The sequence below is a fragment of the Melospiza georgiana genome, chromosome 25, assembly GCF_028018845.1.
Source record: "Melospiza georgiana isolate bMelGeo1 chromosome 25, bMelGeo1.pri, whole genome shotgun sequence".
Taxonomy (NCBI): domain Eukaryota; kingdom Metazoa; phylum Chordata; class Aves; order Passeriformes; family Passerellidae; genus Melospiza; species Melospiza georgiana.
The window spans coordinates 6,824,132-6,840,806 of NC_080454.1; the positions used below are offsets into that span (position 1 = coordinate 6,824,132).

Consider the following 16,675-nt stretch of genomic DNA (forward strand, 5'->3'; position numbering starts at 1 on the left):
AAAAAAGTGAAAGAGTTAGCTGAAGGGATTGCTCTATTTCCCTTCAGAGAGGTTCCCATGGGAGGGATGCGCTGCCCCGCCCCACGGGAGCCACCAGCGCCCCTGCCGGCCGTGCCCGGAACTGCACCCAAGGGCAAAGCGCCGCAGCCCAAAGGCCGGGACTGGGTCCGGGCTCTGTTTGCTGTCAGTGCCACAGCTGTTGGTGTTTGTTTGCTTTATTATACACACTAGTAAAGAACTGGTATTCCTATTCCCATATCCTTGCCTGAGAGCCCCTTGATTTCACCAGTTTAAAATTAAGAGGGAGGGGGTTTGCATTCGCCATTCCAAGAGAGGCTTTTTCTGCCTTCCCGAGCAGACACCTCTCTTGTAAAGCAAGACAAGCACCCACAGGCACTGAGGGGGCTGCAGGAGGGGCACAAGAAGGCCCTGCAGCACTTGGGCACAAAGGCACAGCAGGTGAGTGCAAGAAGGGAGCAGCAAAAGGCCAAGCTGAAGGCAAAGGCCAGGGCACAGTTCCCACAGCCCCTGAGGGATCAACGCCAGGGCCCAAGGGGGCCCCAACACCCAGGGCATGGCTCGGCCACCAGCACCTGGCAGAGGCATTGCCCTCCTCGGCAGGGGAGAGCCCACCCAAACAGCCCCTGCCAAGGAACCAGGGCTCCAGCTGCAGGGCACAAGGACACTGCAAGCACAGACAGCAGCACCCTCAGGACCAGCAAGTCAACCCCTTGATGGACATGCACTGGCAGGGCTGTCACAGCTCCCATCACACCAGGGACCCTCCACACTGGAGCCTTTGAGAACATTCAGGGTGGGTCTGCATTGAGAGGAGGCATTTCCTGATGGACACAGGGGCCTCTCAATCCACTCTGAATCTTAGACCTAGGGGGAAAATAGTAAAGGAATGTTTTAACTTTTAAGGGAATGAGTGGGAAAGATGAGCAGGTATGATTTGTTCAACCACTATAAGAAGCTGGGAGGGATAGGTGTGAAAGAAATGAATTTCTTTTTCTTCCTCCTGTGATTGTAATTAACTAGGAAGGAATTTGAGTGCTGAATTTTAATACAGTAAAAGGGGATACAGAGGCCAGTTCTGTTCTACCTTTGTGCCAAAATCTGACAAGGCCCATGCTGAAGTGAACCTCGAAGTGGGGGAGCCCCAGAGATTTGCACTTCCCGCCTGCAGCAGGAGGATGGGAGGCCGCCCCTGAGCCTGCCCTGAAGGCAACGCAGCAGCAGCCAGGGCTCCACAGCGGGCCAAGCCCCTGCGCCTGCCCACAGATCCTCACCTGGCATCCTCTGCAATCCTGGCCACCCTCCTCTGCCAGCTCCAGCCACTGGGGCCAAGCCTTGCTGCCACTGCTGCAGCTTCAGCGCTGGCTGGGCCTGCACTGCCACAGCTGCTGGGGAACACCACGGCACAATTCCACTCTGGGGCTCACTGACACCCACACTCTGGGCTGCCTGCCATTGCACTGCTGCAAAATGTACCGATTTCGGTTCTTTAAAACCTTATTTCTCTACTCAGGCTTGGTTTGTCTTTGCCTTTGGGAAAGGAATTTTAAAGCTTTTATTTACAGGGTGTTACACCACTCAATGGAGATGAGTTCAACATCCCAACAAACTGGGAATAGCCCAATGACACCCACAGAGATAACGACCAGCAGCAAAACATCAACACTGCCCAGCAGCAAACAGCAACCAACAACTACCCCAGACACTGCCCCCGGCACAGCTGGAGACACCTGGGCTGGAAAAGGCTGAGAAGGAAATCCAGGAGTGTGGAGACCGAATTCACATCAGAGGGGAAGAAATCCGGATCCAACAGGAAACCAAATACTAAAAGCTTACAAAACTTGGAAGCAATGAACATTAAAGCAGTGAATTTAGATAGGTTCTACATAAAGTTTAGGAAAAATCGAGTAAAACTCACATGGCATGGAATGATTTTCTCTGCACAGCTGGGCTATTTGTGAAAGAAATTATTTCTGTTGCACATCCTGGCCAGAACCAAGGAATGCCTTGACTCTCTAACACTAAAGAGATTCTTGGAGAGTTTTTATTTTCCCTGCCAGTTTAAGAGACAAAATTATAACATGAGAAAGATTTTTCTTAATATTCCCACTTTATATTGTCAGATAGGTTTGGGATGGAAGTGTGAGAATCAATTTTTGGTAGGGGTATTTCCATGTTCGCCTTTATATCACATTTTGCAAAACTGAAGAGCTTTAACTGTAGTACTTTTCACTCATAATACTTGTAACTTGTAAATAATTAATACTTTTTTTTAAAAAAAGCAGATCCGGGGCGGGGGGCCACATGTGACTCACCAGATGGCTGCCCTGGAAGAGAAGCTCCATTCCAGGCAGCCTCCAGAGGAGCTTTAGAAATGCAAATGAACACTGCTGGGCAAAGTGTGGACAATGCACCTGGGTCTCTTGCCTGGGGCAGGAATTGGGCTGATTCCCTCTGCCCCTCACCCCAAGCTCTGCCTGCTGGCACTGATGGAATTTGCACAGCTCCAGGCAGAGCCCAGGGGAGGATCTCTGACCCTGCAACAGAAACGGGTGAAGCTGAAAAGGGAAACAGCAAATGCAGAATGTTGGGAAAAGTTCACTATAAATAAATGGGGGGAATCATCCCTCTGCCGTCTCCAACATGTGCTGTCACTGTCTTTGTTATATAGGGTATATTAGAGCACTGGGGATTTTTTGCTACCAAAACTTCAGGGAAATCAGTTGTGATTACAACTATTTGATGATTTAATTAGGCAAAAGCAGTCAAATGATGCAGCCCTGGCCGGAAAGAGCGGCCAAAAATGGGGAAAAGATGAACGGCCAGCAGAACAAATCCTACAACACCATGGACCAGCCCCTGGGAACCCAAACCAATTCATATCAGGAGCCACAGAACCCATTTCTCATTTCAATGGCATCATTAGATTACAAGCTGCCCTCGCAATAACCAACCAGACAGCTCCAGCTCCTGACCCTCCTGCTGACCAACCCACTGAAATGAGGAACACAACACTAAACCATGGGATGGGATCAGATCATCTGTTAGCAGAAAAAGGAGGTGTTTGTGGAAAATTAATTTACTCAAACTGCTGTTGGCAAATAGATGACAAAGGAAAAGTGGTGAAAAAAAAAAACAAAAAAAAAAAAAACAACGGAAACAAAAAAAGCAGCTCATGTATTGGTTCATACGTGGAAAGGATGGGATTGGGACAGGGTTTTGTGGCTCCCTGGCAGACCATGGGTTAAACGAATGCTGTTTCGTCCCTGAAGTGCTGCAGCAACTCTCATCTTTTTACCATGTTCCACACCTTGAGAGTGCAGCTCATTCAGCAGCGGAGCGAGGGGCCAGGGACTCGTAGATAAGGAAGTAACGGGCGAAACCACCAGCTTCAATAAATGTTAATTAGTAACATGGACTGCTGCTCACGGAAAGACCCGCTAAATTCCTGAACTTCGAGAAGAAAAAAAACATAACAGAGCCATGAATATCGGCTGTTTTACAAAAGTGGGGGTGCACATTAACGAGGACAAGCAGTTGGCGGATCGGGAGGTCTGAACTTTCCAAGCACCTCAGCCAGTGCACAAAGGGAGAGGGAGATAAGGCCGGGAAAATGAGGATAAAAAGGAGGCTGCGAACTACAACAATGGCAGAGAGCGCACGGCAAATGCCCCACGGCCTCTCCCTCTGCTCAGCAATAAAGTCACTTTTACAGGACTCCTCTGTCTCCTCTGCGCACAGAAACCTCCGGCCACGACAATTTCCCCGCACAGCCCCGGGCACGGGGCAGCCCCCTCTGTCCCAGCCACAGCAACCGGGCCGAGCCAGCGCTGCTCCGGCAGCGGCTCCTGCCGAGGCAGCGGCCGCAAGGAGACCGCGGGCAGCCGCTCCCGCAGCGCCCTCACGCCAGCGGCAACACGCGCCGGACACGGCACAACGAACCCGCCTGAGCCCCTTGCCGCCCCCGAGGCCCGCAGCCAGCCCCGAGCCCCCGCACAACCCAGCGCGGCTCCCACCTGCGCTGCGGCCGCCTCCGAGCTCCGCCGCCGCCTCACCGCGCTCCGGCCGCTGCCGCCGCTCACGGCACCGCACACACGCTCCGACAATGGCGCCGCTGCCCTGCCACGGCCACCCTCAGCCCGCCACCGGGGCCCGGCTCCGCCCCGCTCCCACTAATCAGCGCGCCACAACCACGACTGACGGCACCATCGCCCAATCCCAGCCAGGGGCGGGCTCTGCACACGGCACAGCCCCGCCCCGCGCTCTCAGGGCCCCCCGGGCTGCGTGAGGGCAGAGCCGGAGCTGAGGAGCAGCCCTGGAACAGGCCCGGGCCTGAGGGGGATTGAGCTGAGAGCACAAACAAACTTCTCCGCAGCTCCCGCCACGGCTTTCCTGGCACTGCGGCTTCGGTGGCTCCGGCTCCGCGAGAAGCCCTGGAGCCTCACTTCTCCTGTCCCTAATTAGGAGCATCAGTGCATCGCTTTGATTTCCCCTAGAAATGGGAAACCGCCCTAAAGCCCTGTGGATGAGTGGAGGAGGGGAGATATTTCTGACAGAAAACTCCAAAACCTCAGAGCAGGATAATGAGAAATAAGTGAAGACCCTTAAATGCAGCTTTCCCCCACGCCTCCCTCCTTCCAGCTGCGCCTCCTACCCCGGCAGTGCCGCAGACAGGGAATGGGGCCGGGCTCAGTTCATGCCCCGGGGCTTCTCCCTCTGCTCAGGGACAGGAGTCGTTCCCCTGCTGCACCCTGGGCTCTCTCCCACCGGAGACTTCTCCAGGAACTTCTCCAAGCTGAGTCCATCCCATGGGGCACAGCCCCCTCCAAGTGCTGCAGCGTGGGTCACTGTGCCCCAGTTTCTCAGTGCTAATCTCAGGGGACTGCCTCTCGGGATATTACCGCTACAGCACTCGCAGCAGAATACACACACATTTTAACAGCTCTGAGCAGAAATTTAAAAAACCAACGAGAGAGTGAAAGAGCGAGATTCCTATCGCGGCGCTCCGGAGCGGCGGTGCGGGAACAATCCCTGCGCCAGCACTGCCGGCCCCAGGCCAAGCCCAGCCCCGCAATCCAACCCCGCTGCTCACAGCGCCCGTCCTCCCCGGCCCGGGGCACAGCGAGCCCCGCACCCGCTGCGCTCCCGAGCACAAAACGCCCCTTCCCACCGCGCTCACCCGATAAACACAGCGCCCCTGCAGCCGCTCACGCCTCTCTCGCTCCTCCCGAGCTTCTCGGCCTCCCGCACCCTCTGCCCCGCACCTGTGCCCCGCCAGTGCCGCGGGCTGGCGGCAGCAGCTGCACCTTCCTCTGCCTCTGCTCCAGCCCTGCCCAGGTGCCTCGGCTCCCTTCGTGCTCGCCACAAACTGAGGCCTTCACAAGGCTGACCTAGAACCGAGGCCAGACACGGTTACACAATAAAGCAGGCATTTGTTAAAAGGCCTCCATGGATACACCTTAGGCAGAACAAGAGCCCAGCCAGGGCTACGCCCAAGATGGACCAAAATGGCCACAAAATGGACGGCCGGTCACGAGGTCTGCCACTTTTGTAAGTTCTGCTCCATTTGCATATTGGAGTTAATTGTCCAATTATGTCTTTAGATGATGAAGTCCCATCCTTCTTGTTTTTCTCTCTTCAGTGCCTGTTGTTTATGCTCTTGGGCCTGAAGTTTGGATTATTTGTCCTTGGGTTCACAGCTAGAAAGGAATTGTTTTGTCTCCCTGCTCTGTGAACAGACCTCAGCATTCCTTAATATGAAGCCCAGACCCAGAGAGTAAAGCAGCACAGAATCTGAAAAATAGAAAAGCCAAAACCTGAGGCATCAAATCCATGAGAGCCCCCCACACACTCACCACGCCTCCCCCTCGGCACCCCCCAGGCCCTCCCCATTGATTGAAGCCCCCAAAATGCTCCCAGGCCTGAGCCCCTCTCAGCCCCTCTGAACCCCCGGCCCGTGTTCTCACTTGGGAAACCCCAAATCTTTGGGAATTCTCAACTGGGATTACCCAATTCCCTGGAAACCTCACCTGGGACCCCCAAAACCTCACCTGGGACCTCCAAACCTTCCAGGATCCCCCCAACCCCCCCAGGACCCTCCAAACTTTATCTGGGATTTCCCCAAACTCCCCCGGGAGCCCCCAAACTCCACCTGGGATCCCCCAAACCCTCCAAAATACTGCTGAAAGTGGGACAGAACTGGTGGCACTGGGTTGCTGACACTGGAATGAAGCTGGGGACACCGGATTGGTGGCACTGGAATGGTGACACAGGGGTGGTGGCACTGGGACAGACCTAGGGACACCGGGGTGGTGACAGTGGGATAGAACTGGTGGCACTGGGGTGGAATTAGTGGCACTGGGCTGATGGCACTGGGATGGAACTGGGGACACTGGGACAGGACTGGTGGCAGTGGCACGGGGACACGGGGATTGAACAGGTGGCACTGGGCTGGTGGCACTGCCGTGTCCCTGGTGCCACCTGTCCAGTGTCCCCATGTCCCTGCAGTGTCCCTGGGGTTGGCCGAGGACGGTCACCTGCTGCTGGCCCTGGCCATGGTGGCCGTGTCCTGCAAGGTGGCCTGGCGGGATCTGGGGACATTGCAGCATCACCTGGCCACCAACGGGGCCACCAGAGGGACATGGCCCTGCGCCTGCATGACTGCGCCCAGCGGGTGGCGGCCACCAGGGCCAGCGCCGAGGCCACCACGGCCACCAACGAGGTCACCGCGGATGTGCTGGGGCAGGTGGAGGAGGTTACGCTGGCGCTGGGGACATTGGTGGCCGCTGTCACCCGGGACAGGGAGGTGACGCCATGGGGGACAAGGGGACAGGGCTTCCCCAGCGCTGCCCGGGCGCTTGGGGACATCGTGGTGGCCTTGGGGACACTGAGGGAAGGGCACAAGGAGGTGATTGCGGAGGCTGGAGGGAATTTTCTGGGAATTTTCTTTGCAATTGTCCCAAATCCTGATGGGAATTCCTGGGGTACTGTCACTTGGGATGCTCAGGGACATGCAGGGACATGGTACCAGGTCAGGGAGTGAATGAGCCCCCTCGGTGCCTTCAGCAGAGGCAGCTTTCCGCCGTGGCTGCAGTGCAGCCGGGTTATAAATGACAATACAATAATTGGCTTTTGCAATTCCTGTATTGGCTTTTGCAATTGTTATTGATCACAAGTATTTTGCTATGGTGCTTGATATTGATACTGATGACTGATAATCCCTTGCAGCTGCTTGCTAGTACAATATAATCTATCCGTTGATGTGTGCACTGTGTTACTGATTTATTGTTTGCCTAATGGTGCCTTGAGTCGCTGCCTCTGCCCCCAGCCCCGTTATCATCAAGGACCCCCCCCCAATCTACCAGGGACCCCCCATTCACTGCTCCCTCCCTTCACCGATTCCCCAAAGCGCTGGGACCCCCCGATCCATGAGCTCCCCCCAGTGCGCCAGGACATCGACACCACCATCCATGGGACCCGACCCCCACCCCCCACCCCTCACTGCCCTCCCACTCACCAGGACCCCCCCAATCCATGGGACCCCCCCGCACTCACCAGGATCCCCCCGGCACCCCCCCATTGATTGAACCCCCCCGAAATGCCCCCAGCCCCTCCCCGGCCCCCCCGAGCCCCCGGCCCGCGTTGGGCCCCGGGGGGGCCGCCGCTGAGCGGAGCCTGTCAATCAACGCCCATCGGACTTGTAGTCACGCCCACGGGGAGGCGGGGCCCCGCGGGGCGGCCAATGGAGACTGGCAGAGCGGGGAGGGAGCGTGGATTGGAAAGGCGAGGAATGGGAGAGTAGAAAAGGGGCGGAGCCCCATAAGCGGCGGCCAATGGGGAAGGGAGAGGGCGTGGCCTGGGATGCGAAAATCGGGGAGCGCGGGAAAAAGCGGGCAAGGAATGGGGGTGTGGGAAAGGGGCGGGGCCTGGAGGGAAACAAAAGTGGGCGTGGTTTGACCGAGAAGGAATGGGGCAGGAAAGGGGCAGGGCCTAAAAGGAAACGAAACTGGGCGGGGCCTGGCGAGAGAGCAATGGGGCGTGGGAAAGGGGCGGGGTTCCAAGGGGAGCCTGGGAAGGGGAGAAAAAGAGACCCCTTGGGGACACTGGGGGGTTGTTGGGGACACCAAGGCTCCCAAGCGATCCCAAATCCTACTGGATCCCAAGGAATAACCCGAAATGGTCTCAAATCCCAAATCCTGGATCTAAAACTTCCCAGATCCCAAATGCCGCTGGATACCCCAAATCCAATCCTAAAAGGTCACAAATCCTGGATCCAAACCAATCCCAAAGCCCAGACCCCTACTGGATCTCCAAAAACAATCCACAAAAACCAATTTCAAATCAAGATCGTGGCAAGAAAATGGACAGGGATAGTGGGACAGGAAGGGGGACACTGGGGTGAAACTGGTGGCAATGGGATGCAGACATTGGTATGGGGACAATGGGGTGGTGGCACTGGGAGCACAGGGATGGAACTGGGCAGGTGGCACTGGAGCAGGACTGAGGACACTGGGCTGGAGCTGGGGACAATGAGAGGGGACTGGGAAGACTGGGATGGTGACATTGGTATGGGGACAGTGGGGTGGTGGCACTGGGCTGGCACTGAGAGCACTGGGATAGAACTGAGCTGGTGGCACTGGGATGAACCTGGTGGCACTGGGATTGAACTGGGGACACTGGGGTGTGACAGTGGGGCAGCCCTGGGGACACTGGACTGCTGGCACTGGACTGGTGGCACTGGGATGGAACTGGGGACATGGGGACAGGGCTGGTGGCAGTGGCACAGGGACACTGGGATTGAACTGGTGCCACTGGGATTGAACTGGTGGCACTGGATGGGTGGCACTGCTGTGTCCCGGGTACCACCTGTGCGGTGTCCCCGTGTCCCCACAGTGTCCCTGGGGTGGCTGAGGACGGTCACCTGCTGCTGGCCCTGCCCGCGGTGGCCGTGTCCTGCCAGGTGGCCCAGCGGGTGAGGGGACATCGTGGTGTCACCTGGGCACCAGCGGGGCCACCAGCGGGCCGTGGCCATGCGGGGGGCCGGGCCTGATGTTGTGATGTCACTTCACCCCGCCCATTTCCGGCGGGCGCCATTCCTTGGACATCGGCTCTGGCTCTGCGGGGAGATCGAACCGGCACCGAGAGATCAAAGGAACGATGGGAAGGGTTCCCCTGAGCGATGGATGCAAAAAGAGATTTGCCTTCTCAAACAATCGGGGCTTGGGGGGTTAATTAATTAATTAATGCTGGCATCAGCAACCCAGTGCCAGCCCAGTGTCCCCAGTCCTGTCCCAGTGCCACCAGCCCAGTGCTCCCAGTGCCAGCCCAGTGCCACCGCCCCATTGTCCCCATACCAATGTCACCATCCCAGTGTCCCCATCCTGTCCCAGTGTCCCTGTCCCAGTGTTCCCATTTCTGACCAGTGCCCCAGTTCCACCCCAGTGGCAAAACAGCAAAAAAGAAGAATTCTCTCGTCACCAGAGAGTGAAAACACGACACGATTTAACTGCAAGGAGAAATAAAATAAATTGGTTTAATGCACAAGATAGCGTGGAGGCAAGTCAAGGGTTAAAACCAAACAAAAGAACATCTGAACTCACAGGAATGTATGAAATAAATTTATATAGAATATAGAAAAATATATACATAATTTTATATAAAAAGGAGCAAATTTTTAGTTAATATATTAATAATACATAAGTATAATATAAATTCTGTGTGTATAAAATACATTAATGTAAAATATTTTTATCAAATATATAATATTTCTATTGTATTACTCTCTCTATATAATACTAATATATATTTTAATTAACATTATATTATGAATATGCATAAACCCTAATGAATATGCCTTAAAACCTCTTTGATGTAACAGGACATAAAGAACATGGCTTAATTAAAGGTGAGCTTTTGGCAATTAGCACCAGAATTTTAACCTTTAACAAACTTTTATAAATATTTCAATTCTGACCCGTGTTTCTCACAGGGGGTCCCAGCTGATATTGGTGGAGGGGCAGACAGGACTGAGCCCCAAGAGACCCCCCCAGTGCTGGGGACCCCCCTGTGCCCCCCAGCACTTGGAGCCCCCCTGGTCCCACTCCCGGCTCTCCCCAGTCCCGGTGCTGCTCCCGGGGGTCCCGCGGCTCTGGGGGCTCAAAGGGGAGGGGGCAGAACCCCCGTGATGGGGGGGGGCACAAAGGGGGGTCCCGGCCCGGTGCTCGGGGGTGTCGGTGCACGAGGGGGGGTCCGGTCCCTGTCCCGGTGCTCGGTGAGGGGGGATCAGGGCACGAGGAGGGTCCAGTCCCGGTGCTGGTGCACAGGGTGTGCTCAGTGATTCGGGGGAGTCTCCAGCGGCCCCAGTGCACGAGGGGGGGTCTCGGTGCTCGGTGATTTGGGGGGGTTTCTGGTGGTTCCAGTGCCTGAGGGGGGGTCCCAATGAATGATGACAGCACTGATTGATGGAGGGGTCTCCGGTGGTCCCGGTGCAACAGGGGAGGGTCCCGGTTCCTCGGGGGGGGTGTCCGGTGGTGCTGGTGCACGAGGAGAGGGAGGGAAACTCGAGGGTCCTGATGCCTGAGGGGGGGTCCTGACGGGGGCGTCCCGGTGCACGAGGACGGTGAAATTCGGGGGTCCCGGTGCTCAGGGGGGTCCCAGTGGGTGCTCAAGGGCGGCGTGTGACACAGAGAGAGATCCCGGTGACACCAGGGACCCCCACACAGCGACTGGGCCAGTCCTGGTAACACTCGGGGGTCTCTTGGTGGCACTTGAGGAACCGGTGGCACTCCGGAGGCTCGTGGTGACATAAGGAGCTGGTGGCACTTGAGGTGCTCTTGATGACACGAGAAGCTGGTGGCACTTGAGGAACTGGTGGCACTCGAGGGGCTCTTGGTGACACACAGCGCTGTGGCACTCAAGGAGCTGGTGGCACTCGACTGTCCACAAGTCTCTCCAGTGACATCACTGCACCAATGACATCACAGTGGTGACATCACTGTCCCCGCAGCAGCATTGGGATGTCCTTGATGGCTTTTTGGCACTGCTCAGCCCCTGCACGGCTGCCGGGGCCACTGGGGCCACTGTGGCCACTACAGGGACTCAAGAGGAGGTCGTGGATGTCCCCAAGTGTCCCCAAAAGGTGATGCTTGAACAGGCGGGCGCTGGCCTCCCACAGCTGCTCAAACTTGGCCATTTTCGCCACCAAGTCCTCAGGGACATTGGGGGATGCCTCCTTTGTCCCCTCCAGGGCAGCCTCAGTGTCCCTGAGCTGGCACTCCATGTAACTGATAAACTCAGTGGCTCTGTCACACGCATCCACCAAGCGCTGCAGCGGCTCCAGGGCCATTTCTGCCCAATGTCTCCTCCTGATGGCCGCCCTCGCCCGCCTGGAGGCCACCACGGCCTCTCCCATGGCCTCACTGGTGGCCATTGCCACCTGGGCATCACGTGTGGCCCCCACTGAGGCCTCCTCATCCCTGTCCAGGGCCACCATGAGCTGCTGGGCTGTGGTTGCCAGGTTGTCCCCAGCTGTCCCCCTGCGGATGGCCTTGTCCTGCTGGTCCCTGGCCCAGGCGAGGGTCGCGTCCTCGCAGGCATCACGGAGCTTGGTGATCTCCTCGACCAGCTGTTTCCATCTCTCCTCACACGCAGACACCAACTCCCGCCAGGCGCTGCCTGCGGCTCTCACATCGGCCCCGGTGGCCCCCGGGGTGGCCCCAAGGGTGGCCAGGGCCTGGCCCAGGGAGGTGACACCGGGGTGTTCCAGGCCCTTACGGAGGCTCCAGGTGAAGATCCTCAGGGCCGCGTGCAGCAACTTTGGGGGCACACAGCGCCGCACGCCCCGGTGTGGCCCGGTCATGGTGGCCGTCACATCGCCCAGGGTGGCCACCGCGGACACCAGAGCCTCCAGCAGCTGGGGAGGGGACAGCTGGGGAGGGGACAGGGGAAGTGTCAGGGACCTGGTGGCACATGTGGCCTCTTGTGTGGCCCCTGTGCCCTCCTGGGATCCCATTTGTCCCTTCCCTGGAGGGCTCTGCTGTCCCCTCTGTCCCTTTGTCACCCCCTCATCACCTCAGCCACCCCCTGCCACTCTCCCTGCTCTCCCTGCTGCCAGGCCCTGCCACCACACTCATAGCCTCTGCCAGCCTCTGCTGTCCCTTCTGCCAGCCCTCATGTCCCCATCCCCGTGTGTCACCCCCATCCCCCCTGCCCCCACACCATTTCCCCTCCCCCTCTCTGTCACCTCTCCCCTTCCTGCCACTGCCTCCTGTCCCCTTTGCGACCCCCTGTCCCCTCCCACCACATCCCCCATCTTCCCCCATTCTCCACTGCCCCTCACCCCCAGTGTCCCCTCTGTCCCCCTCTCCCCCAACCCATCGCACCTCTTGGAGCTCCACGCTCACTGGGGACACACTGGGGATGCTCTGGGGACACTCTGGGGGTCAAAGGAGCCTTGGGATGTCTTTGATGGCTCTTTGGCACCGCTCGGCCACCCCACAGGCACTGGGGCAGGCAGGACCACCAGTGAAATAGACCTTGATGATGTCATCAAGTGCCCCCAGCAGGTGATCCTTGACCAGGTGCATCTTGGCCTCCCACAGCTGCTCGGCCACGGCCACCTTGGCCACCAAGTCCTCAGGGACATCAGGGGACGCCTCATTTGTCCCCTCCAGGGTGGCATCGATATCCCAGAGCAGGCGCTGCAGCTCCCAGGGGAACGCGGTGGCTTCGTCACACGTGGCCACCAAGTGCTCCAGCAGCCCCAGGGCCACCTCCACCCGCTGTCTCTCCATGGTGGCCCTTGTTGCCTCGCTGGCAGCCACCATGGCATCTCTCCACACCTGGGCTCCATGCCTGGCCACCACCTCGGCCCCCTCCTCCCTGCCCAGGGCCTGACCCAGCTCCACCATGTTTTCCTGAGCTGTCCCATCATGGGCAGCCTCGTCCTGCAGCTCCCTGGTCCGGGCGGTGGCTGTGGCCGCCCTGTCGGCCGCCTTGGTGGCCAAATCCCTGCAGGTGCTGTGGAGCTCAGTGCCTGTCCTGGCCAGCTCAGCCCAGCTATTCATCAGCACAGACACCGACCACTGCCACTCGCTGGCTGCCATTGTCACGCGGTTCCGGGGGATCCCTGGGGTGCTCTTGTAGGCAGCCAGGGCCTGGCGCAGGGAGGTGACAGGGTCATCGTCATCTGATGTGACATTGCGGCGCCTCCAGGTGTCATCAGTGCTGTAGAGGGTGTCCCAGAGGTTGCTGGTGAAAACCTCCAGATCCCCGTACAGGCACCCTTGGAACACAAGCAGATTCATCTCCTCGTCCTGCCTGGGCAGAGTGCCCAGCAGCTCGCCCAGGATGGCCACTACAGTGACCTCTGGCTGCAGCAGGGCCGGGGACAGCTGGAGAGGGGACAGGAGAGGAGTCAGGGACCTGGTGGCACTTATGGCCTCCTCAAGAGTCCCTGGTCCTTTCCCGGGGTCCCCTTTGTCCCCTCCCTTGAGGGCTCTGCTTCCCCCGCTGTCCATTTGTCACCCTCTCGTCCTCTCTGCCACCTTCCCCTACCACCACACTCGTAGCCCCTGCAACCCTCTGCTGTTCCTTCAGCCACTGCCCGCTAGACCATGCGTCCCCAACCCCCCCAGTCATCCCCATCCCCCACTGCCACCTTCCCCCACCTTTCCCCTCCACCTGTCACCTCCCTCCCTCCTGCCACTCCCTCCTATCCCCTTTGTGACCCCTCTCCCCTCCCGCCAGCCCCCTCGTCCCCTTCATCCCCCATTGGCTCCTCTCTCCCCCCACCACTCCCCCAACCCATCACACCTCTCGGAGCTCCGTGGTCACTGGGGAGACACTGGGGACACCCTGGGGACACTCTGGGGATTGAACGAGCCTTGGGATGTCCTCGATGGCTCTTTGGCACTGCTCAGCCACCCTATGGCTGGGGTGGGCACTGGGGCGGGCAGGACCACTATCGAAATACAACTTGATGATGTCTCGAACTGTCCCTGCAAGGTGACCCTTGACCAGGTGGGCATCCTGCAGCTCCCTGGCCCGGGAGGTGGCGGTGGTTGCCAAGTCTGCTGCCACAGTGGCCATCACCCTGCAGGTGTTGCAGAGCTTGGGGGTTTTCCTGGCCAGCTCTGCCCAGTTGTCCACAAGCACAGACACTGATTGCTGCCACTTGCTGCCCGCCATTTTTACATGGTTCCAGGTGCTCTATGGGGTACTGTTGGAGGCGGCCAGGGCCCGGCTCGGGGAGGTGACAGGGTCATCATCATTGGAGGTGACATTGTGGCACCACAAGTTGTCATCAATGCAGTATAGGGTGGCCCGGAGCTCCTGGTGAAATCCTCCAGGTTCCAGTGCTGACACGGTAGGGACACGGGCAGCATCTTGTCCCATCTGGGCAGGGTGTCCAGCAGCTCGCCCAGGGTGGCCACCACGGTGACCTGTGGCTGCAGCAGAGCTGGGGACAGCTGGGGAGGGGACAGGGGAGGTGTCAGGGATCTCATGGGACTTGTGGCTTCCTGGGGTGGACCCCTGCCCCCGAGGGGTCCCCTTTGTTCCCTCCATCCCTTTCTCAGCCTATTGTTCCCTCCGCCACCCTCTGCCCCTCCCCTAGTAGGCCCTGCCACCACCCTGCCCTCACTGCTGTCCCCTCAGCTACCCCTTGCCAGCCCTAGTGTCTCCTCCCTCCATTACTCACTGCCCCTCACCCCCCTTTCCCCTCTCCTCTCTGTCACCTCCCCCTTTCCTGCCACTGCCTCCTGTCCCCTTTGTGACTCCCTGTCACATTCACCACCTCCTGTGTCCCCCCATCCCCCACTGACCCCTCCCCCCCAGTGTCCCCTCTGTCCCTCTCCCTCCCCCTCCCCCCATCGCACCTGTTGGAGCTCCATGGTCACTGGGGACACCTTGGGGACAACTTGGGGACACACCAGGGGTCGAATTAGCCTTGGGATGTCCTCGATGGCCCTTTGGCACTGCTCGGCCATCCCACAGGCACTGGGGCTGGCAGGATCACCGGTGAACAAGAAGTTGATGATATCTTGAAGTGTCTCCCCCAGGTGATCCTTGGCCAGGCGGGCGTTGGCCTCCCACAGCCACTCGGCCACAGCCACCTTGGCCACCAAATCCTCAGGGACATTAAGGGACTGCTTCTTTGTCTCCTTCAGGATGCCTTTGGTGTCCCTGAGCAGGCGCTGCAGCTCCTGGGGGAACGCGGTGGCTTCGTCACACGCGGCCACCAAGCGCTCCAGCAGCCCCAGGGACGCCTCCACCCGCTGTCTCTCCATGGTGGCCCTTGTTGCCTCGCTGGCAGCCACCATGGCATCTCTCCACACCTGGGCTCCATGCCCGGCCACCACCTCGGCCCCCTCCTCCCCACCCAGGGCCTGACCCAGCTCCACCATGTTTTCCTGAGCTGTCCAATCACGGGCAGTCTTGGCCTGCAGCTCCCTCGGCCGGGCAGTGGCGGTGGCTCCCCTGTTGGCCGCCTTGGTGGCCAAATCCCTGCAGGCGTTGGGGAGCTTGGTGGCCGTCCTGGCCAGCTGGGCCCAGCTGTCCTTGACTGCGGCCACTGACCGCTGCCACACTCAGGCCACCATTTGCACATCAAACCTGCTGGTCCAATGGGTGCTCTTGTAGGTGGCCAGGGCCTGGCTCAGGGAGGCGGGAGGGTCATCATCATCAGAGGTGAAAGCGTCATCATCATCGTAGGTGACATTGCGGTGCCTCCAGGTCTCATCAGTGCACAGGCTGTTGTGGAGCTCATTGGTGAAGTCCATCAGGTCCCAGTACAGGTGCAATGGGGACACGAGCAGAGTCATCTCGTCCAGGCTGGGCAGGGTGTCCAGCAGCTCACCCAGGATGGCCACCACGGTGACCTCTGGCTGCATCAGGGCTGGGGACAGCTGGGGAGGAGACAGAGGAAGTTCAGGGACCTAGTGGCACTTACGGCCTCCTGCGATGACCCCTGTGCCCTCCCGGGCTCCCCTTTGTCCCCTCCCTGGAGGGCTCTGCTGTCCCCTCTGTCCCTCTGGCAACCCCCCGACCCCTCTGCTACCCCGCACGGTCGCTCGCGTGTGCTCCCCATTCCCCACTGCCCCCTCCCCCACCGTCGCACCTCTTGGGGCTCCATGCTCACTGGGGACACCTTGGGGACGCTCCGCTGGCGAAGGAGCCCCGGCACCAACTCCGGCCCTGGCCCAGAACAGGCCCCGGGGCCGGCGCCGGGAAAAGTCAGAGCCGCCTCAGGAGGGGCCGGAAAAGGGGTTGGGCGAGGTGACGTCACCGCCCGCCCTTTCCAGTACCGCCCCTATCCATGGAAAGCGCCTGGATTTGGCCGTTTTGGTTGAATCCCAGGGGATTTAGGCTCAGTAGAAGGGTACTTAGGCTCCATCCCCAGGGGATTTAGGCTCCATCCCACCATTTCTAGGCGGATTCATTTCGCCGTTCCCGGCTGGATTTACGAGGGAACGCGGAGGGCTCTGAGGAGCCCGCAGAGTTGCCCTCAACAAACAGGGCCGCGCTGCTTCTCTCGCGAGACCTCTGCCGAGAATCCGCAAAGGCGGCGCGGACCAATCAGAAGCCGCGCCGGCCAGAAGTACTGGCAGAAGTTCCCGTTGCTTCGTCGTCGGCAGCTGCTTCCGGCGAATCCGCGGTG

General features: G+C 58.9%; 2 protein-coding genes across 3 annotated transcripts; both read right to left on the bottom strand.

Annotated features, from left to right (window-relative positions):
- Positions 1-11,890: 11,890 nt before the first annotated feature.
- Positions 11,891-14,205, bottom strand: LOC131093401 (uncharacterized). The gene is made up of 3 exons (XM_058040556.1): positions 13,831-14,205; positions 12,399-13,409; positions 11,891-11,944 (listed from the first exon to the last, which is right to left on the bottom strand). Exons 1-2 carry the CDS (start codon positions 14,203-14,205, stop codon positions 12,459-12,461), a joined length of 1,326 nt encoding a protein of 441 aa, XP_057896539.1. The 3' UTR covers positions 11,891-11,944; positions 12,399-12,458.
- A 2-nt stretch (positions 14,206-14,207) lies between these two features.
- LOC131093429 (uncharacterized) lies at positions 14,208-16,506 on the bottom strand. 2 transcript variants are annotated; one of them, XM_058040594.1, is made up of 3 exons: positions 16,136-16,506; positions 14,895-15,923; positions 14,208-14,486 (listed from the first exon to the last, which is right to left on the bottom strand). In XM_058040594.1, exons 2-3 carry the CDS (start codon positions 15,420-15,422, stop codon positions 14,208-14,210), a joined length of 807 nt encoding a protein of 268 aa, XP_057896577.1. In that variant the 5' UTR covers positions 15,423-15,923; positions 16,136-16,506. The 2 variants fall into 2 exon arrangements, with proteins under 2 accessions (XP_057896577.1, XP_057896578.1); XM_058040595.1 differs by lacking the exon at positions 14,208-14,486 and having other exon boundaries at positions 15,140-15,221; positions 15,631-15,923.
- Positions 16,507-16,675: the final 169 nt, after the last annotated feature.